The 23,855-nt window shown below is 39.1% G+C and overlaps 1 protein-coding gene across 1 annotated transcript; it reads left to right on the forward strand.

The window, feature by feature from the left end:
* Positions 1-829: 829 nt before the first annotated feature.
* LOC122552689 (glutaminyl-peptide cyclotransferase) lies at positions 830-23,855 on the forward strand. Its single transcript, XM_043695556.2, has 7 exons — positions 830-1,009; positions 4,275-4,421; positions 7,203-7,484; positions 15,760-15,933; positions 17,879-17,978; positions 19,584-19,700; positions 23,323-23,855. The coding sequence occupies exons 1-7, from the start codon at positions 893-895 to the stop codon at positions 23,466-23,468; spliced, it is 1,083 nt and encodes a 360-aa protein (XP_043551491.1). The 5' UTR covers positions 830-892; the 3' UTR covers positions 23,469-23,855.

Raw genomic sequence — 23,855 nt, forward strand, 5'->3', positions numbered from 1 at the left:
CTGTTGCTCATCACACAAGTCCCCTTCATCTATCACCCTAATAGTCACTGACCTACTTTGCATCCAGCAATGCCTGGATTCCAAATTTCTCATCCTTGTTTACAATTCCCTCCTGGGCTCACCCCTCTCAATTTCTGTCATCCTTTCTTGTCCCAAAATCAACCAAGATATCTATGCTTAACTAATTGTGCTCTTTTGAATATCCTCAATTGTAATCACTTCACCATTGTGGTCACACATTTATCTCAATGCTCTAGAATTCCCTCCTTTTACATCTCCACTTCTCTCCTTTGCTTTCCTCCTTCTGTGATCAAATCTATAGTCATCTGATCTGATATTTCTTAAGTGGCTCAGTGGCATGCTTTGTTCATTATGTTCCTTGGGATATTTTCTTACATAAAAGGTGCTTGATATATTTTTAAAATTATTGTTATTGTTGTTTAGACTACAATAATTCCTGTATAATTGTTGTGACCTTTATAATGCAGAAACCTTAAATGTTAATATTTATTACTTGATTTTATTATACTGTCATTTAAAGAAAATCTTTCCAGATTTTTTGGAGACAATTGTTTACCCAGTAGAAGCAGAAAAAGCTTGAAATATCCAAAATTTCTTTATGCTCAATTTTGATTGGTTACAGTTTAAAAAAAAACATCCAAGTCAGATAAGCCAATGATCAAAGTACATCTTGATGAAGATCATGTCTTATCTATTGCTCATTTGCCAATCAAAAGAAGTCTGGAATGACGTAAGAAAGGAAAAGCTTTTAAGTGCTCTGTGGGCTCTGATTAGACTCACAAGATTCCACATTAGTCTGTGTCGAGTGAGAGAGAGAGAGAGAGAGAGAGAGAGAGCAAGCAAAAGTGTGTGCTTGTTACAACAGCTAGAGATGGCTCGTAGCAACAGCTTCATCTATTCTCGTATTGCATTTTTATTTCATGTGACAACAATCTTCTGTCAAACCTATGAGCAAGAACAATATAAGGTACCATGGACAGAAGAAAAGGTAAGTTTTTAGACTGTGGTCTGAGGGCTATTGTGCTGCAAATGTGGAGACAGCTTGTAGTTTTACATTTTAAAATGGAGTAAAGCAGAGGAATTTTGAGGTGGGCTTCAATATCTCTGGGGCCTGTCATTAGTAGGTCACAAGACATAACATCACGAAGATAATCACCCACCATATTTTGGGAAAGGAAGGGAGAAACTTTGAATAAAATCCATTTGTACAGAACGTTCTTTTTCTGTCAACAACCTAGCATTGCATTTAATATTGAACCTAGTATAAAAACCTCAATTTTAACTTTGTCTGTGACTGCAACCGCAGGACTGGGACAGATGAAAAAGGTCTGGGCATTTTAATCCTACTACTCCCACTTGAACCGTTAGCGGATCATAACCTGGTAAGACAAGAGTAGGACAGTGTTATGAAGCTGTAACAGCCAGAAATGAAAGTGCACAGAACAAGGGAAGTAGTGAGGAGAAGAAAACAGAAGGCCTTTGCAGGGGAGGACTATGTTTTCCTCCAGTGATTTGGATAAGTACTCCTACTTCTCTAGGCCTACAAAATAAAATCTTAATTCTTGATTCAAATTTGCCTCAGCCTTTTTGCAGCATTGAGTCTATTAATATTATTGGGAAGGTTTTGCGTTGTCGTTGACTTATCCAAAATTGATAGCATGACTGTCTGAATATAATTTTAATACAGCTTAATCTTAATCACAGCTGTTAAATATTAACAATATTCCTTTCTGCCTGTGGTAAAACAAAGTTGCCTAAGTTCTGGTAAAATAGAAGCAGAAACAAAAAAAGACTGAGACAAATTTTATGGGTTTACAAATATATGCATTTGAGTAACTGAAGTGTTGGAGTTGTTTTGGTAAAATTCATAACAAATGTCAGAATTCAAATAACAAAATTAGTGATGTAATATGAGTTCTTATCAAAGGCAATTCTGCTTTTTTTGCATGTTTGCCCCGAGTTCTGGTTAATTTCCAAAAATATCATTATTCTCAGGAAGTTCCATATTTTGTTATATTCTTAGGTTGTAAGGGTAGATATTTGCTAATTCCCCCCAGTTTTTGCTGTGTTAAAAATGTTTCTACATATTTGAAGCCTCACAATTGCCATGTCTTAGTTTGAATGGAGAGAATGTTAGTCCATAAGTTACAGGAGATTGAACTGCCATTCATTAAACCTGTCCTTTGTATGTATTTTCATAAAATTTTTCCTTTCCAAGAACTGTGTGGGAAGCAACATCTGGAAACAGAATGAATAGGAAAAGCATTTGTTTTCATTTTGGCCAATCAGATTGAAAGACTGAAATTGACAACATGGACAGAGCAGAAACCATAAGTTATCATGGGTGAATACATTGTAAAATCAGGTGCACTCAAAAAAGAGGAAAATAGAGTCTGGAGTAAGAAAGACAGAATATATAGAAAGGAAAAAGAGAAAAAAACGTACTTTTTGAATCTTCAACAACAAAACCCAATAAAATAGCAGTAATAGCAACAGCTTAGTAATAGTACAAAAAGGGTAATTAGTCCCTTCATGGCTTCCTAAGGAGATTGTCTCCATTATGTAATGCCTCAATAACATTCTACCCTATGTATGCAGATACTCACAATCTGAAACAAAAAAGTCTTATTGCATCTTAGTGTGAATCATACGTTTTGGATGGATATCAGTATCGGTCATTCTACCCTGCTGGATTTATTTCCACCAGCATTGTTCTTCTGGTGCTTGCTCTAACCAATGATGATGCTATGAACAATGCTATGATTGAGTTAATTCCCTTTACATTGTAGCACCTGTCTGCTTGAAGCTGTTTTGTAAATGCTGGGGCTTTAGAATCAGAACTATTTACACAGTGAACTTCCCAAACCAGTTGCACACAGTTGGTTTTATATTGTGATGACTACTTTAACTTTTGGGTTGCAAAATCTTTCCAAGTCTTCGTAAACTCCTCAAAAGCCAACAATGTGAAACTGTAATTCACATGCTGACAGATGATGAAGGGGCTGTATTCTCAGCCTGCCTGTGGTTGTTGACAGTAATTTACATTATGTCATGAATGGCACTGCTGGTTCTAGAGATACAATTAAATAACATCTTTTTAAGTGATTTTCCAAATGTTTAGCTGCCTTTACAATACAGCCTCCAATATTAGGGTGTTGTTAAAAGGCCATAAAATAATCCGTTCTTATAGAGGAAGTTAGAATGAAATACACTTCATGATAATTTAAGAATAGATGGAAGCTAAGCATTAGATTTGTTCTCCTTTGCTAATATTGCTGTTCTTTATGATATAGGAAATGATAATTTTAATTATTTTGCTTTAGCTGAACAACCGCCTCCTTAGCAATTATCAGGTTGGTTTGCTGTTGTAGTATGCAGAGTACATCTTTTGCAGTATTGTACTTGTGCATTATATGGATCATTTTAATAGATCTTGCTGTTTAGCAGTTAGTTTAAGGGAACTAATTTTCAGGTCCATCTCTACTTGTTATGGACCAGACCAGACCCTCTCAAAAATATATTAAGAAGGCAGCCTACACCCTATTGTTTTCTTATATTAAAGGCAAATGTGAGGTGCTGTGTTCCGGATGCAATTCGATTGGTCAAACTACTCGACGTTAAGCAAAACACAATTTAGTCAAACACTACAGTTAAAATACAGCAAAAGAAAGAGGAACTTAGAATAACATAACTCCATCAGAAAACTTAACAGAATAATAAATTATTTTACTACTGACCAGTAACTGTTCCAATATAGTCACATCTTATTAATATGCCCTTGACAAAAGGGAAATTCAGAAAACAGATTGAGTTACATGCTGTTCTCCAATTCAGTAGGAAAGAACATCAAAAGTCAATTCTGAGAGAAAACTCAGAGAATGTAGCAGCTAGGCAAGATTCACTGCCTTCCAACCCTGCCGAAAGCTAAACTAAACATCCCTGCTTCTGTGGGTGGTAGCATTCAGGTTGCTTCTATTGCTCCATTTAAAAAAAAATACCCAAGGCTTCACATGTTGTTTATCTTCTCACAGATTACTTATCACCTGTCCTCAATCTGTCTCTCTTTTTTTAAAAAAAATGGACAAAATAAACTCTTAAAGCCACAGGATCTCCACACACTCAACTTCCTCTTGGTAATTTTAAAAATGTTTTTGAATGCTATTAGTTCTAAGATGCCTGCTAAAGTATGAAAACCCAAGAGGATGGCACATATTTTTAATGTTCTCATTCTCTCATTGACTTTAAATCATTAGCTGCTCCATAAGCCCAAGTACCTGACTGCGGCTGATACCCGGAATGTTACATCACTGACCAACCTTTCTATGATGTGGTACAATGATCTGAGACCAATGCTTAGAGAGAGATATCCCGGATCTATTGGAAATGTGGCTGTGCGCCAGGTGAGTGTCATTAGTGTTTTATCTGCTTTGAAAACTTAGTTCTCCTTGCATCATGTTTGCTTGTATTTCATTGAGTTTAGACAATTGAAAGATGATCTGATTTGAACTGTTTAAAAGGTTAACTATTTCCTATGGTTGGGTAATCAAGAAATAGAGGTTAGTCATATACTTAAAGCCAAGCCATTAGGAGGGAAGCAGAAAGCACAGAAAAACAGTAGTCTGAATCTGAAACCCATCCACTCAAAAATTTCCAGATATTGTATCAGTTGGAGGTTTCAGGATTGAGATGCTTTCTCAGTAAGGGTGCCAAAGGAATAGGGCTAAAGAGAGAAAACTGAACTAAATCTAAAATCAGCTACTGTCACCTTGCATGATAGAGTAGATCAAACAGCTGAATGGCTTTCTCCTGTTCCTATGGGTTGAATTTTACTGTGGAGCAGACCACTCAACAGTCTCCCATTGGTCAGCGTCCAAAAATCAAAGAAATGTTAGAGCTAGCAGGTGGATTATCAACAAAGGGGAAGTAAACTCTTGGGAACAAGGTCCCCCAATATGCAAAGGGAAGCCTGGAAATGCTACTCGCCTCTTCCTTCCTACTATTACAAAAAATATTTTCAGTCGTCAGTTCCTCACACTGATCGTCTTTTCACAACAAATTTCATGGCTTTGAATGCATAAAATATTGGTCAATTGTCTTGGTAACAGGCCAAATTACCTATGAATTACTTAAAATTTATAGGCAAGTTGTCAATTTCATCCTCTAACCATATTATGACATGGGGCTGTGCTGGAAAATGGCAGGCTTGCCATTTCTTCTATTTTACATAATCAAAATCATACCTGATAGAGGCCATAAAATCTAGTTTAATATTTCTCTTGTTCCACAGCACTCCACACATTGGTCCTGCTATCGACAAGGCCAGAGTCTGACCATAATTTGAGATGTATGAGTGAACTTTAAGTCTGCTATTTGGTCAACACCTGAACGTGGTGAAATTATTTCTGTACATTTATTTGGACAATATAAAGGGTCAATTTGAATATGTAAATATAATATGATTTCAATCTGATAGCAAAATATTCAACAGAGTTTAAGGGCATGTTAACTATAACAGTTTAGAGAAAAGTGCTTTTCTCTGCTGTTGCCCTGGTGTTCCCCTGGTTTAGAAACTTGATACCTTAATCAGAATGCAGTTGAACATTATTATGCAATCTGACTCTGAAACCCAATTAGCATGCAATACTGTAGTGATGGAAGCAATGCTCTCAACATTATATCTTGTAGTACAGCTAATGAGATGCAAGAGAGAAGAGATGGTATTACATGACCTGAAGTGCTATTAAAATTATTTGGACATATGACAATTAAAAGTATATCCATCAGCTGTAAAAAAGACTTAAATTCATTGTGGATTCATGGAATCAAAGCTAGCAAAAAAACTTGACTGTGATTGTTGGAGATGAACCATTTTAACCCCAGAAGCTGCAAGAGTTCCTGGATAGTTTCCTGGACTCAGCCATCTTCAGTTGCTTCATCAATGACCTTCCTTCCAGCATAAGTTTAGAAGTGGGAATGTTTATCGACGATTGCACCATTTGCTACTTCTCCGATACTGAAGCAGTATAGGTTCATATGCAACAAGGTCAAGACAATATTCAAGCATTGAATGAAAAGTAACAAGTCATATATAATGCCATATAAATGCCAGGCAATGACTATCTCCAATACTACAAAATCTCACCATTTCCCCATGTCATTCAATGGCATTGCCATGAACAAATCATGAACAAATGTCCTGGCACTTACCATTGACCAGAAACTTCACTGGGCCAGCCTATACATTCTGGCAACAGGACAGATTGGTGACTGGGAATTCTGTGATAGTAATTCACCTTGTGGCTTCCCAAAGGTTATCACATCTACAAGATACAAGTCAAGAATGTAAAACTACTTTCCATTTGCCTGGATGAGTGTGGCACCAACGTCATTCAGTAAGCTCAATGTCATCCAGGAAGCTCAACGTCATCCAGGATAAAAGAGCCCATTTGATTGGCATTCCATCCACTAACTTAATTGTTCTATCCATCACTGAAGTGTAGCAATAGCAATGTGTACCATGTACATGATGCACTATTGCAACTCCCCAATCCTCTTTCAACAGCATCTTCCAAGCCTGTAATCTGTACCACCTAGATGTGAAACAGCAACAGTTGAATTGCAACAGCAACAAATGGATACGAGTACCACCACCTGCAAATTCCCTTCCAAGCCAAACATCATTCTGATTTCAACTATGTTAGTGTTTCTTTACTGTCAATGGAACTTCCTTCCTCACTGTGGGTTATACCTGCAGCAAATGGACTGCAGCAGTTCAAGAAAGTAGCACACTACCATCTGACAATGCCCATTTTTTAAAAAAATGCATTTAAAACAAAAACTGTCTTCCAGTGTATGAATTGAAGTGATGACTATTGACATTCTCCTTAACCATTGCAAGGAGCAGCCAAAAGTTGCATGAAAATGGGGATCACTTAAAAACCCCCTTTCAATTTTGTTGTTATTATCAATCTCTGCATTAGATTGGCACTTTGATAGAGAGGAATACAAGAACTCCTATCTGATTAAATGGATCAGTCCAATACATTTACACTGAACATACAACATCCTACTTCATGCCTTTATTAAGAAAGCAAACCTATAGATACTCCAAGTGAAAATACCTTTTAACCATTTATGTTTTTAGCTTTGTTAATCTTTGTTAAAATTATTTTTCTCCACAGCATATCATAAGTCGGTTAGGTGAACTTCAGGCTGGATGGATAATTGAAGAGGACAATTTCCAGGACTCAATACCCTATGGAACAGTCACATTTTCAAATATCATCAGTACCCTGAATCCCTCAGCCAAGCGGAGGCTGGTGCTGGCTTGTCACTATGATTCAAAATACTACAATGAATGGTGGTATAGCAGAGTGTATGTGGGCGCCACTGATGCAGCTGTACCATGTGCCATGCTGTTGGAACTGGCTCGTGCACTGGACAATCTTCTACTTGAGATGAAGGTACTCCTTGATATATGATACATCATTGTAAAGATATTGTAAACTATTAGTCTGGAAAGAATCACTCAAAATTCTCAGTTAATTTATCTATCCTACATTTGAATCAAGCCAAGAGAAACAGATTGTTAAAATGTCAACCTAAACAATAATGAATATTGTGGTTTCACCCTGTGCTGGCCTCTTACCCGCCCTCGATCTCTTCATATCCAACTGCCGCCGCAACATTGACCGCCTCAACCTGTCCACCCCTCTCACCCACTCCAACCTCTCACCCTCACAACACCCAGCCCTCCACTCCCTCCGCTCCAACCCCAACCTCACCATCAAACTAGCAGACAAGGGAGGCGCGGTAGTAGTTTGGTGCATCCATCTTTACACCGCTGAAGCTAGACACCAATTCGCAGACACCTCCTCCTACTGCCCCCTTGACCATGACCCACCTCACACCACCAAACCATCATCTCCCAGACCATCCATAACCTCATCACCTCAGGAGATCTCCCATCCACTGTCTCCAACTTCATAGTCCCACAACCCCGCACCACCCTTTTCTACCTCCTACCCAAAATCCACAAACCCAACTGCCCCGGCTGACCCATTGTCTCAGCCTGCTCCTGCCCCACCGAACTCATCTCTGCATACCTCAACACTGTCCTGTCCCCCTTAGTCCATGAACTCCCCACCTACGTTCGGGACACCACCCACGCCCTCCACCTCCTCCATGATTTTCGCTTCCCCGGCCCCCAACGCCTTATCTTCACGATGGACATCGATAGGGTATACCTCCATCCCCCATCACGAAGGCCTTCAAGCCCTCCGCTTCTTCCACTCCCGCCGACCCAACCAGTACCCTTCCACTGACAACCTCCTTCAACTGACTGAACTGGTCCTCACTCTTAACAACTTCTCCTTCCAATCCTCCCACCTCCGCCAAACCAAAGAAGTAGCCATGGGCACCTGCATAGGCCCCAGCTATGCCTGCCTCTTCGTCGGATATGTGGAACAGTCCATCTTCCACAGCTACACTGGCACCACCCCTCACCTTTTCCTCCGCTATATCAATGATTGTATTGGTGCTACCTCATGCTCCCATGAGAAGGTTGAACAGTTCATCCACTTTACTAACACTTTCCACCCCGACCTCAAATTTACCTGGACCGTCTCAGACTCCTCCCTCCCCTTCCTAGACCTCTCCATTTCTATCTCGGGCGACAAACTACAAACCGACCGACTCCCACAGCTACGTAGACTACACCTCCTCCCACCCTGCCCCCTGTAAAAATGCCATCCCATGTTCCCAATTCCTCCGCCTCCGCCGCATCTGCTCCCAGGAGGACCAATTCCACTACCGAACAACTCAAATGGCCTCCTTCTTCAAAGACCGCAATTTCCCCTCCGACGTGGTTATTGATGCTCTCCACCGCATCTCCTCCACTTCCCGCACCTCCACCCTTGAACCCTGCACCTCCAATCGCCACCAGGACAGAACCCCACTGGTCCTCACCTTCCATCCCACCAACCTCCAGATACATCGTATCATCCTCCGTCATTTCTGCCACCTCCAAACAGACCCCACCACCAGGGATATATTTCCCTTTCCACTCCTATCAGCTTCAGGAGAGACCTCTCCCTCCGTGACTCCCTCGTCAGGTCCACACCCCCCATCAACCCAACCTCCACTCCCGGCACCTTCCCCTGCAACCGCAAGAAGTGCTAAAACTTGCGCCCACACCTCCCCCTTCACCTCCCTCCAAGGCCCAATGGATCCTTCTATATCGGTCGTAAATTCACCTGCACCTCCACACACATCATTTACTGTATCCGCTGCATCCGATGTGGTCTCCTCTACGTTGGGGAGACAGCCGCCTACTTGCGGAACGTTTCAGGGACATCCGCACCAACCAACCCAACTGCCACGTGGCTGAACACTTTAACTCCCCGTCCCACTCCGCCAATGACATGCAGGTTCTTGGCCTCCTCCATCACCGGACCCTGGCCACACAACGCCTGGAGGAAGAGCGCCTCATCTTCCATCTAGGAATCCTCCAACCACACGGGATGAATGTAGATTTCTCCAGCTTCCTCATTTCCCCTCCCCCCACCTTATCTCAGTCCCAACTCTCAGATTCAGCACCGCCCTCTTGACCTGCAATCTTTTTCCTGACCTCTCCGCCCCCACCCCCTCTCTGGGCTATCACCCTCACCCACACCTCCTTCCACCTATCGTATTCCCAGCGCCCCTCCCCCTACCTTTTACCTCAGCCCGCTTGGCACACCAGCCTCATTCCTGAAGAAGTTCTTATGTCCGAAACGTCGATTCTCCTGCTCCTCGGATGCTGCCTGGCCTGCTGTGTTTTTCCAGCACCGCATTTTTCAACTCTGAATATTGTGGTTTCCCATTTTAAGAAAATTATCATTTTGTCCCACTCAAATAAACATTAACTTTTTTCTATATTTTAACAAATTTTCTGGTTGTAGATGTTCATATGATGGATGATTAATATGGTAGCATTTCAGGCTTCACTTCATCAATAGTTGTATAGTAACTTATGCCTTCCCCTTGGCGTGTTGGTGGGGTGAAACATTTAACTACCTGGAAGAGACTTGCCCAATTAAGTCAGTGGCAGGCAGGCTTTTGATGTCCTTGCCAGCCCAGCTTCAATCAAGTCAATTGGACATTAGACATAAATTCAAATTGAAGAATGTAATATAGTAGCCATTACTGAGGCATGACTGCAGTATGATCAGGACTGGGAACTAAATATACTGTGTTATGATGTTTACAGAACAGACAGGGAAAATGGTAGAGGTGATGGAGTTCCCTTATTGATTAAGAACAAAATTGCTTCAATGGTGAAGGAGGATATAATGTTGACAAAACATTCAGTGGAAACTGTATAGTTGGAACTGAGGAACAGTGAAGAAATTAAGACTTTAGTAGGTATTGTATACAGACCACCTGGTAGCTGCTCTGAAGTGCTAAATTGTATAAGTGCAAAAATTAGGCAAGTGTCCAGGATATATGCCCTGGGTACAACAAGAGGTCAAGCAACATTGGATTTAGTGATGAATAACGAGTTTGTGCATGAACATTTATCAAAATCATAACATGATTGAATTTAATGCAACTTTTGAAAATGAAGTGTTTGAATCAACTACTAGAGTTTTAGATTTGGGTAAAGCCAACTGGAACAAGGCGAGACAGATTGTCCACAGTGAACTTGGAAGATTTGCTAATGGATAAAACAACTGAGGAACAGTACAGGATGCTTACAGAAATATTTAACAGCATACAAAACCAGTTTATATGCCTGAGAGAGAAAAGCTCTATTTCACAGGGAAAAAATAGCCATGGACAACTGAAGAGCTGAGTGACAGCATAAACTAAAAGAAAGCTTAAAAGAATGTGAAAAACAGCACTGATCCTGCTGAATGGGAAAAATATAAAGGCCAACAACGGCCACAAAGCATCTTATATAAGCTACTAAAATGGATTATGAAAGGAAACTTGCTGGGGGCATTAAAATAAATTAAAGTACATTTTGTAGTTATATAAAGGGAAAGTGGATAGTCAGGAGCAACACTGATCCATTAAAGATTGAAAGTGGGGGTAATATTCATGATTACGGGGGAATAGCAGACATGTTGAATAATTACTTTGCCATAACATTTACAGTAGAAAAGGAGGATAGAAGTCCGGAGGAAATTATTAGTGGATTGAGAACAAGGACTGAATAAGATTAACATAAGTAAAATATCAGTAATGAGGAAATTAACGAGGAAGTAACAGATCCCCAGGACCTGACAGTTTCCATCCAAGAGTATTAAAGGAAATAGGGAAGAACATTGTAGATGCCCTAACTATAATTTTTCAGCTTCCCTACATACAGGAGTCGTCCTTCTGGATTTGAAAATTGTACACGTCACTCTGCTTTTTAATAAGGGCGAAAGAGGAAAACCAGGAATTACAGATCAATTTAGCAGGAGTTTATAATCAAGGATGGGGGTAACTGAATACTATAATGCGAGTTTCATCAGTGTGAAATGGCTAGAACACAATTGACGAATTTGGTTGGATAACACAAACTTTCTACTGAATGGATATAGCGATCTTCTACAGTGCCATTTTCATAGTGGTTTTCCATAGCGCAATTTTCTATAGTGTGAGGAACATAACTGTTGTGTTATGCGGCTTGCTGTAGCGCAATTTTCTATAGTGCGAGGAACACAACTGTGTGTAATGCCAGAACGACCTGTACCTTGGAAATTTTCGTTTAATCAGGGAAAGTTGACATGGATTCATAACAGGTTGGTCATGCCTGACAAGCCTCACTGAATTTTTTGAAGAGGTGACTAAGAGAGTGAACAGGAGAATCTCTATGAATGTTGTTTATATGGACTTCCAGAAGGTATTTGATGAAGAGCCATGTAAGAGATTATTGATTAAGGTAAAAGCCCACAGAATTCAGGGCAAATAAGTGACATTGCAAGGAAATTGGTAGAGTGGCAGACAACAGAAAGTAGGAATAATTGGTAGGTTCTCAAATTGGCAGGATGTGACCAGTAGTGTTTAACAACGATCGATATTAAGGCCTTAATTTTCATATTATTTATTAATGGCTTGGTGGCTTGAAAGTCATATAACCAAAATTTTTGATGGCACAAAGTTAGGCAATATTGTAGACAGTGCAGATGGCATAAAATTATGAAGGGATATTGATCGTCTAGGTTAAATGGCAAAACTATGGCAGGCAGACTTCAATACAAGCAAATGTAAGATTATCCACTTTCGACCAAAAAAGGACAGATCAGGGTACTTTCAAGATGGATGAAGTTAAATACAGTTGATGTCCAAAGAGATTTAGAACATCAGATCTTTAAAATGTCACAAAAGGTGCAGAAAATCATCAAGAAAGCTAATGGAATTCTGGCTTTTATATCTAGAGCATTGGAGTACAAGGATACAGAAGTTATGCTGCAGTTATATGAAACCCTGTTAGACCCCACTTGGAGTACAGGTCATTTTGCTACAACGCGAGTTTCATCAGTGTAAAATGACTGTAACGCATTTGACGAATTGTGGACGTTGATTGGATAACGCAAACGTTCTACTGAATGGGTATAGTGATTTTGTATTAGTAATCCTCTACAGCGCAATTTTCTATAGTGGTTTTCCATAGTGCGATTTTCTATAGTGCGAGGTTACAGAGGAACACAACAGTTACGTTATAGCAGAACGACCTGTAGTGTGCGCAGATCTGGACACCACACATTAAGAAGGATATATTAGCCTTTATATTAGCGATCTTCTACAGCATAGGTTTACAAGAGTGATACTTGGACTTCAGGGATTGTTATGAATTAAAATGAGAATCAGCTTTTATTGTCACATATATTCACTCGCATGAGTACAGCAAAAAGTTTACAAGCTGCCACTTATGGCACCATGTTAGGAACAAATGTGCCAAGACACAGAATCTTGGTACAAAGCAGATGAATAAAAAAAGCAAATTAAGAAGTTAAACATTACAGTCCTTCTTACTGAAATGTAGAAAAATTTCAAAGCAAGGTAATAGTTCAACATCACAGTCAGTAAGGGCCTGGCCATGCTGGGTTTGCACTCGTCACAAGGGCTTGACCTTGCCTCCACTGCCTTGGGCTGCCTTTCTCACTTTCGTCACTGGCCCCCTCAGACTGCCTGCTCCCTCTCTCATCGCTGGTCCCTAGGGCTGTCTGTTCTCACTATTGTCGCCAACCCCTGATGCTGCCTGTTATCATTTCCACCACCTCTCAGTCTCAGGCTGCCTGCTCCTGCTCTCATTGCCACTTGAGATGACTGCCATCGATGTTACCACTGATTTGCACCTCACATAAGGTAAGTAGAGTAATCTAATAAAAAAAGTACTGAAAGAACAGGAAAAAATTTGAAAGAAGTAAAAGTAAGAGTGGACGGAGTAGACAAACTGCGCATGAGCAGGAGCCTGCTGCACTGCGGTACTACTCTGCTACTATCTCCAATATGGGGAGAGATTATATACATTAGGTCTGTTTTCTCTGGAATTTAGAATGTTAAGGAGTGATCTGACGAAGTTTTCAAGAAATTATTAGGAAAAGACTGAATAGATAAAGATAAACTATTTCTACTGGTTAGGGATTCTAGAACTAGGAAACAGTCTGAGAATTAGAGTCAGACCATTCAGGAGAGATGTAAGAAGACACCTCCATACATAAAGGGTGGGGTTGTTTTGTACTTACATCTTCAGGTGGCAGTGGATGCAGGATCAGTTGTTAATTTTATATCTGAGATAGATAAATATTTGTTAAGTAAAGGTATAAGGGGATATGGATCAAAGGAAAATGTATGGAGTTAGACCACAGATCAGCCATAATCTCAGTTTTGTTGGAACAGTCTTGAGGGGCTGTATAGCTTATTCCTGTTCTCATGTTCCTATCAATAAAGCAGAGATGGAACATTGTCAGTCATTCAAAGGCATAGTGCCTGATTAAGAGATGCAGCACCATAAAGGGGGATCCATTGAAAACAAACCCCTGCCATTTGTGCTGATCCCCATCCTCTATGATCCCCAGCTCAGACTTTGTCGGGTTTACCCATTTTAGGAACTAAAGCAATATAATTTTGGCTGATGTTTCAGTGCTGCATTGTAGGACATACAATCTTTCAGATGAAATGTTAAATCATGGCCATCTCTGTCTGCTCAAAAAGAGGTAGAAATTCCCATATGCTATTTGAAGTGAGTCCTCCCACTAGTGCCAATAACAGTAACCAATAGTACTAAAGCAGCTTATCTAGCTAGTTATTCTACTCCAATAATAGAACTTTGATTTTCACTCCCGTGTTTAAAAAGGGAGTAAGGCAAAAGACAGCAAATTACAGGCTGATTCGCCTAACCTCGGTCATTGGTATGATTTTGGAGTCTATTGTGAAGGATGAGATTTCTGTATACTTGGAAATGAATGGTAAAATAAGGTATAGTCAGCATGGTTTCATCAAGGGGAGGTCATGCCTGACAAATCTGTTTAGAATTCTTTGATAATGTAATGAGCAGGTTAGGCTAAGGAGAGCCAATGGATGTAATCTACTTGGACTTCCAGAAGCCTTTGACAAGGTGCCGCACAGGAGACTGCTGGGTAAGATAAGGGCCCATGGTGTTGGAGGCCAGATGTTAGCATGGATAGAAGATTGGCTGTCTGACAGAAGCAAAGAGTGTGGGATAAAAGGATGCTTCTCAGGCTGGCAGCTGGTGACTAGTGGTGTTCCACAAGGGTCAGTGTTGGGGCCAAAACTTTTCATTTTATATGTTAATGATCTAGATAAAGAAACATAGGGCATTTAGGCTAAGCCTGCAGATGATACAAAGATAGATAGACAGGTAGTATTGAGGAGGTGGGTAGGCTGCAGAAAAATTTAAACAGATTAGGAAACTGGGTAAAAAAGTGGCAGATGGAATACAACGTGGGAAATTGTGAGGTCATGCATTTGGTAGGAAGAATAGAGGCATGAAATATTTTCTAAATGGGAGTCGTAGTCCAGGATTCTTAAGGTAAACTTGCAGTTGTGTCAGTATTTAGGAAGGCAAATATAATGTTGCCATTATTTTGAAAGGACTAGAATATAAAAGCAGAGATGTACTTCTGAAGCTTTCTAAGGCTATGATCAGACCACATGTAGAGTATTGTGAGCAACTTTGGGTCCCATACCTCAGGACAGATGGACTGGCCATAAAGCGGGTGCAGAGGAGGTTCATGAGAATGATCCGAAGAATGAAAGGCTTAACATATGAGGACTTTTGAGGACTCCGGGTCTATACTCGATGGAATTTAGAAGCATGATAGGGAATCTAAATGAAACTTACAGAATGATGAATGACCTGGACAGAGTGGATGTTGGGAAGATGTTTCCACTAGCAGGAGAGACAAGGACCCGAGGGCACAGCTTTAGAGAAAAGGGATGACCCTTTAGAATGGAAATAAAGAGAAACTTCTTCAGCCAGAGAGTGGTGAATCTATGGTATTCATTGCCACAGAAGGCTGTGGAGGCCAGGTTATTGAGCATATTTAAGACAGAGATAGATAGGTTCTTAATTGTCAAGGGGATCAAAGGTTAGAGGGAGAAAATAGAAGAATTGAGTTGAGAAACTTCTCAGATTGAATGGTGCAGCAGACTCGATGGACCAAGTGGCCTAATTCCTGCTCCTATGTCTTATGGTCTAAAATCAACATGTACTTACGTGTAAATTATTTCTCCCTCATTTAGGATATTAGTGAAAGACCAGATCTTACCCTGCAGTTAATATTTTTTGATGGAGAAGAAGCATTTCAATATTGGTCTGATATTGATTCACTATATGGTTCACGACATTTAGCGCAGAAAATGGAGAGGGAGGCACATCCACCTGGTGCCACTGATACCAATCAGCTGCATGGAATTGTAAGTACTGACTACATGCAAATCAGGAAAAAAAATACAAGAAATGATTGTCATCAATAGATGGTCCAGGTTTTCCCAAACACAGACAAAAATTCAATTCCTAAATATTCAACAAACCCCTTTTTCTTCCTATTGGTTAATGGCAATGTGAAATCTTGTTAACCACAGCTAAAACAGGCCTATTGGCTGTTCGCACTATTGGCTTTCCTGACACTAAGGGATACTTCAACAGTCTGAAGTCATAGTTCAGTTCAGACGTCAGCAGCTCCGGAGGCAAGCCGAGAGATTTTTCCTAGCTGCCTGATGTAAGAACAGCAAATAGGGTGCACAATAGAGAAAACATCCTCCACTCTCCCACATAGTGCTGGCCTAGCTACAGTAACATTTTCTAGTGAAAATATTTCAAATGTTGGCGAGAGGGCACTTTGATTCTGAAGTTCCCTCTCAGTTACCTAACCCTCATGCATCTTGCTGCTTGTCTCCAGGTAGAAGGCTTCAAAAGAGCCCTTCAGCATTGAAAATCCGCCTGCACCTTTTATTTGATGTCTTCCATACCAACTCAAGGGACACCTCTGAAAATTGCAAAGCTTGGCTGTTTTATCCTGGGTGTTATTTTGGGTCCAAACAGTCCCCATTCCTGTTTCCCACATTTGGGTAGAAACTTCAGCCTGTATGTAGAATGTTGACATTTGCTATTGAATTGGAGATGCTGGTGTTGGACTGGGGTGTACAAAGTTAAAAATCACACAACACCAGGTTATAGTCCAACAGGTTTAATTGGAAACACTAGCTTTCGGAGTGCCGCTTTTTCATCATAGAGTCACAGAGTCACAGAGATGTACAGCATGGAAACAGACCTTTCGGTACAACCTGTCCATGTCGACCAGATATCCCAACCCAATCTAGTCCCACCTGCCAGCACCCGACCCATATCTCTCCAAACCCTTCCTATTCATATACCCATCCATACACATACCACCCTCTGTGTGAAAAAGTTGCCCCGTAGGTCTCTTTTATATCTTCCCCGCTCACCCTAACCTATGCCCTCTAGTTCTGGACTCCCCGACCCCAGGGAAAAGACTTTGCCTATTTACCCTATCCATTGTGCCACCTGATGAAGGAGCGGCGCTCCGAAAGCTAGTGCTTCCAATTAAACCTGTTGGACTATAACCTGGTTGAAAGCAAATTACTGCGGATGTTGGAATCTGAAACCAAAAGAGAAAATGCTGTAAAATCTGAGCAGGTCTGGCAGCATCTGTAAGGAGAGAAAATAGTTGACATTTCGAGTCTAACTGACCCTTTGTCAAAGCTGGGGACTATAACCTGGTGTTGTGTGATTTTTAACTTTGCTATTGAAGACAGCAATGCAAAATATATTTTTAAATGTATTCACTGATTGTTAGGGCAACACACAAAAGTTCAATTCTGTTCAATACATGATCCCACCCAGAAGGTACAGAAACTAAAATAAATATAATGGTTACTTGATCCAACGTTTATCTTTCAATAATGAACAACAATGAGTATGGATTGTCATTCTGCTACCCTTTCCTTACTATGAGAAAAATGGAGACTCTTACTATTCTAATTAACTGAGTTCAGTTTTTTTTTAGAACATGCTTCCAGAATAGTGTAGGTTAGATGGGCTTCAGATTGGTATGACATCGAGGGCCGAAGGGCCTGTACTGCACTGTAATGTTCTATTCAAGGTTTGTGCGAAGATTTATGTTCTATGTTCTATAATAATGCAAGTGCATTTTAGAGAGGATATTAATCTGAAGTTAAAGCAATTCATCACCCCCTAAACATTTTAGTGATGGAATTTAGACCTGATGGGGTCATTTTTAATGCTGTAAAATATATTTGGTAATTATTGGAAATTGAGATAATTAACAAACCTATTGATTTTCTAATTTTAATTTGACAATTACCTTATTATTCTTAGGACTTACTTTTGTTATTGGATTTAATTGGTGCACCAGATCCAAGATTTCCTAGTTATTTTCCAAATACAGCTCGATGGCATAGAAGACTACAGCTAATAGGTAACAAACACTAATAGAAATATTAGTGATATAGATTTACTATAAATTTGTTTATTATTATTTGTTGCAAATTTTATTCACCATGCATTTTGCTTTGTGTTTTTTTCCTTCTGACTTGTATGTATTCCTAAATACAATTTCCCAATCAATCTCACTCCAAATCCATCATCTTCTGAATCTCTTATCAATGTATAAACTTGAGCTCATCCAAAACTCTATCTGCCATGCCCCTAATGCATATGAAATCCAACTTACTGATCCATCTTTCTGCTGACTGACCTTCTCTAATTTCTGCTTACTTTTAAAGTGTTGAATGTAGGTTTCAAATCCACTCCATGACCTCTTTCCTTTTCATCTTTGTCACTTCCTCCAACCTTACAAACCTCAAATACCTGCACTATTCTGATTCACACCTCTTAATCATCTTTGATTTTAATCACGCCCATCTTTAGCATCTATGCTTTCAGTCACAAAGGTGCTATCCTCTGAAATTCTCTTCCTGAACTCTTCTACTTTTCTTTAATGCGTCTGTTTTAAAAACTAACAAGTCTTTGACCACTACCATCATACCTCATGTAGTATAGTACCAAATTTTGTTTGATAACATTCATGTGAAGTATCTCAGGACTTTTTACAAGGTTAAAAGTGCCACATAAATATCAAATGAATCAGCTTCCAAAAACCTGGGCAGCTCATCCCAGATTGGAACAAATTGATGTGTAAAACATATACTTACTATACTTATTAAATCACTTAACGAAATTATTTGTCCTCAGGAATTCATTACGTAATTTTCCAAAGCACAAATGGCTGACCATTGAAATTTCAAATGGGGTTTTGCCTGCCTCCTTAGTGTATTAGTGAAAACTACCAAAGAAACAGTACAGAAATCTCAATGCTTTATCCTGATTCAATTTACAATCAACTTTCACAAGAAACATATATATAGATAAACTGTAGTAGTCGAGACATTACGTTGAGGTTGTACAGGACATTGGTGAGGCCTCTTCTGGAGTACTGTGTCCAGATCTGGTCTCTCTGTTATCAGAAGGATATTATTAAGCTGGAGAGGGTTCAGTAAAGATTACCAGGATATTGGCAGGAATAGAGGGTTTGAGTTATATAGAGAGCCTAGATCGCCTGAAACTTTTTTCACTGGAGCATAGGAGGTTCAGAGGTGACATTACAGAGGTTTATAAAATTATAAAGAAGGTGAATGGCAGGTGCCTTTTCCCTAGGGTGGGGAATTTCAAGACTAGGGGCCATATTTTTAGGGTGAGAGGAGAAAGATTTAAAAACGATGAAAGGCATTTTTTTTTGCACAGCAAATAGTTCATGTGTGGAATGAACTTGCAGAGGAAGTGTTGGATTTGGGTACAGTTTCAACCTTTAGAAGACTTTTGGATAAGTGTATGAATAAGAAATATTTGGAGAGATATGGGCCAAGCACAGGCAGGTGGGACTAGTTTGGTTGGGGATTATGGTTAGCATGTGCTGGATGGACCAAAGGGTCTACTTCCAGGTTGCATGACTCTATGAATCTATAATAAAAAACATTCCAGGTCAATGACCTTTCATCTGAACTTGCTTGTTGTTGTCTAATAGAACGTCGTCTGCATCGACTGGGTTTACTGAACAACCACCCCAATGAGGTGAAATATTTCTGGACCAGAATGCGAGCTGGGCATATTGAGGATGACCATAAACCATTTTTGCAAAGAGGTATATTGTAGCATGCGACAGTGACAACGTTTTTCTCCTGTTATGTAACAATGTCATAGATCGATTTATATTTAGCATTGCTTCCTTGTTTTTGTACTCTGTGGCTGTATTTATAGATAGTAGAATAGAAATAATTGATTAACTCTTTATGAAAGCCATCACAAGCTGATGGGGCAACTTGCCACTTTCTGTAAGGTTCTATAATTTTGAATTGTCTTATACTACTTCACTTAATTGTAGAAATTGAATTCTTTTTCTAACATATATTTTACTGATTTACATCCATTGATTCCAGTCTGTTTATAAACAATGTCTATTCATCCTTTCTTGTCCTTTAACAACATGCTAAAAGTGATCCATGTACGATTTGCAACAAATTTTTTACTGGAATGGTTAGCTCATTTTAAGTAAAGATAAAGCAGTGAAACAAAGTTTACTCACAGCCTGATATCTAATAGTAATGGAATCTCTTGCATATGGATGTTTAAAAACATCTAGGTGCCACAAGCAAGGCCAATATTTGCTCCACATTCCAAATTGTCCTTCAGCTGATTGGATCATGAGGCCATTTCCTAGTTAAGATACAACAATTTATCATGGGTCTGGAGTAAAATATAGGCCTAACTAGATGAGGCAAACAGACTTTATTCCCTAAAGGTCATTAGTGAATGAATTAAAGTATAGCAAAGAACTGTGGATGCTGAAGATCTGAATCAAAAACAGAAATTATTGGACAAACTCAGCAGATTAGCGGCATTTATGGAGAAAAAGCAGAGTTAATGTTTTGATTTGGTAGCCCTTCTTCAGAATTGGAATTATGAAATTATTATGAACGAGGCATATATGAAGGAGGCATACATGTGAAGGCGATATGAAATCTGTTTGAGTGTCATGATATTGTTATTTAAATCCCTTCTCTTTAAAAATAAAAAACTGCGTTAGTCATCATTCAGACTTAAAATAAGACTCTTAACTGCTAGAATGCATTAATTGACAGAGCAATTGGTCTAGCCAAGACAATAAAAAACTTAAGCATCTGTTCCTGCAGTTTCAATAGACTTAATTATGAGATTTTCTAAAGGTTGTTCTGACTGATGAGTCGATTTTGAAGCCTTGGCCAAGTTTCAAAACCTCCAAATCCTTTTATCTTGGCAGGGGAGCCGAGTTCAACAGTTTTAATATCTTATTAAAGTACATCTTTCATGTGGTGGGTGAATAGACATTTGCTTTTACAGCAGCTGAATACTCAAGGAGATATAACACTTTTAAATGGGTTTCATGGCTGAGTATTTTCCACAGAAGTGTGCGTGATTTTCTTCATCTCAATGGCTCCTGAGTTCTACTCGTTGTCTACCTTGAGTGAATGGCTATGGAAGTGGCATGGGGGCATGAATGCAGTTTGGGAAGATTGCATGGAGAGTGGTGAAGGATAGAGACTCTTATATCTTTTTTATCTAACTTAGCCATAGTTTCAGAGAACTGAAGTGGTAGAGGTTTGGAAGTGCAGATGACCAGGATACTCTGACGAAAATCCAGTCCAAAAATAATCACATTAGAAATAATATGTTCTGATTAGGTTTGCCTTTTCTTATTTGGTTCATGATTTTCTTTTTGTCACAAGAAGTCAAATTATGTTTGTGTAGTCACCCATACGACCAATCACATTTCTAAAAGGCATCTTTTATCAGATATACTCTCTCAGTACTGCTTCCTTCCCCTACTTCTGCTCATTAAATCCGCTATCCACAGTCAAAACATTTTCCCTTTCCAATCCCCATCACCCCAAATTTAAAAACCACTTTACTGTACTGATCACAATAAGCCTATCACTACAAGCCTCAATTTTCAAATGAACCTATTTGCCACACCAGGTTTAGTTCGAATAGCTACTTTATCTGCTTCACAATTTTCTTTTCAAACTTGAACTCCACGAAAGCTAAAATTTGTTATAATCACACAATATGATAATCAACATCAGAAGCTTTGAACATTTGTTACTGTTTCCATCTCAGTTGCTTTACTGCAAAATAATCATGTTTATTTGCCTCGGGTTTACCTTTGCAACTGTGGTGAGGATAAAAATCAGTTTCCTTTCTGAGTTATTAACCTTGGAGAGAAAAGGGAAACCTAGTATTTCAGAATAACGAAGAATTGCACACCGTTTTGATGAGTATCACTCTGACCCATCTCCAATATCTACAATGGACTGTGAATTTATTATGAACATTACAATTATGAATATAATATTTTTATTTTAAGCATCTTACCATCTGGAGTTTTTTTTTCCTACAGGCATTTGTTGCTAGATAAGGCTACTGTGTGACAGTAACTGGCATGATCTATCTCCACCTTGGCAGCTAATCAAATGGCATTCTTTTAGAATGATATACCAATCTGCTTGCTCAGAACTGAATCAAGCAAAATCTTTGGTGGAAAATGTCTTCGCTTGCTGTGTTTCTCCAAGTGTGAGAAGCCCACGACATCTCCTTTTCAAATGTTTGTCTATAACTTCATTGACATATATAATTCCAATTAAACATGACATAAAATGAACAAATAAATTCCTAATCCATGATTCTGATGTAACCAAACCACTCCAGGCAAGCTCTGACCACAATTCTTTCTCCAATTATTGATAGACCCCAAAGGCAGGTAATTTGACCTTTCACAAAAACAACTGACAGCTAATTAAAGGATTACTATTATGTGAGAGCAGCAAGAATCTTAAAACTTGTTTTTTATCTTCTATTAATCAATTGGTATAGTGACAGCTTCGGCTCAGATATACTGAGTTCTCGGTTCTTATTCCACTTCAGAACTTAAGTATAAAGATCAAGGCTGACATACTTTTGTATAAATTATTAAATGAGGTTCAATTTTCATGCTGGGTGGATGGAAGAGATCTGATGGCATTATTTTGAAGAAGAGCAGAAGGGTTATACCTGGTATCTTTGTCAATTCTCAATCAACATCACACAAAACAAATTGACTGGGCATATGAATCTATGACTATCACTTAGCTATTTATAATAGTTTGCTTTGTAAATATTGGTTGCTAATTTCCTATCTTGCAAAGCGACTTTAAAAGATAGTGCTTCGTTATTATAAAAAACTTTGAGTTGTCCACTAGTTGTGAAATGCACTATATAAATGCATTTTTTTCTTTTATTTCTGAATTAGTTGTGACCATTAAAGTTGGCCATCTGATACATTGCTCCCATGATCTCTTGGTCTGCAGTACAGGATTTCTGCGCTATCAGTAGTTTCATTTGTGGCCTGAATCATGGCATTAAAACACCTGAACTCATTACCTGTGAGTTTCCCGGATTTCTGCTTGAAAGCCACCCTCTGATGATGCTGAAGGCAGGCTGAGCAGGTGGTTTACTCAAAGGGTAATGCTTGGGAATGGCATGATGCAATTGACCTTCTATCCATGTTTGTGAGACATCATAAAATGAGTAGTGTGTGAATAAAGCTTCTCAAAAATTTTACATTCTTGATCATGTAACAGATTCTTAAAGCCTTATAGTGGCCAAATATTCTGGACCACTTTTGATTGTGATATTGAAAGCTACTAAACATTGAAACATAAAGTAATTCTACATTGTTTTATATTCCATAGGGGTTCCCATTTTGCACATGATACCTACACCTTTCCCTCAAGTGTGGCACAGCATGGAGGACAATGAGAACAATCTGGATCCAACATCAATTGATAATCTTAATAAAATATTGCAGCTGTTTGTCTTGGAATATCTCAGATTTTAGTATAGCTTTAGTTTATACAAAATTAATCGTTATGATTGACTTTGAACAACAGGCTAAGCAGATTTCAGTAAATAGCAGTCCCTCCCAGCTTAATGAAATTGGGAAACCCTTACTTATTGAATAAGTGTGGCTTCTTGGAGATAATGCCTGTTGTATTTAATATGCTAACTGAATCAATGTTAATTGTTGCTAATCAATAATATCTCATGGTGTTCATTTTTCACTTATAATGCACACTGATCTTAGTTTTCAGAAAGATTTGTTCATTAGACATTTGAAACCTTTTGGTGAAATGTATAATTTAACTGTATCTAAAGTATATTTTTAAATTGTAACTTTTAAATTTGTCTTTGTACTGTTAGCATTAAAAGGTACAGTTGTATGACG

Source organism: Chiloscyllium plagiosum, unplaced genomic scaffold (genome assembly GCF_037043375.1).
Source record: "Chiloscyllium plagiosum isolate Xiang-an unplaced genomic scaffold, Cpla_swu_hap1 HiC_scaffold_10, whole genome shotgun sequence".
Taxonomy (NCBI): domain Eukaryota; kingdom Metazoa; phylum Chordata; class Chondrichthyes; order Orectolobiformes; family Hemiscylliidae; genus Chiloscyllium; species Chiloscyllium plagiosum.

Coding starts and splice junctions, on each gene's coding strand:
- LOC122552689 (XM_043695556.2), top strand. CDS start 893: ATGGCTCGTAGCAACAGCTTCATCTATTCTCGTATTGCATTTTTATTT. Junction 15,934..17,878: donor CCAATCAGCTGCATGGAATT/GTAAGTACTGAC, acceptor TATTATTCTTAG/GACTTACTTTTGTTATTGGA. Junction 19,701..23,322: donor TAAACCATTTTTGCAAAGAG/GTATATTGTAGC, acceptor TATATTCCATAG/GGGTTCCCATTTTGCACATG.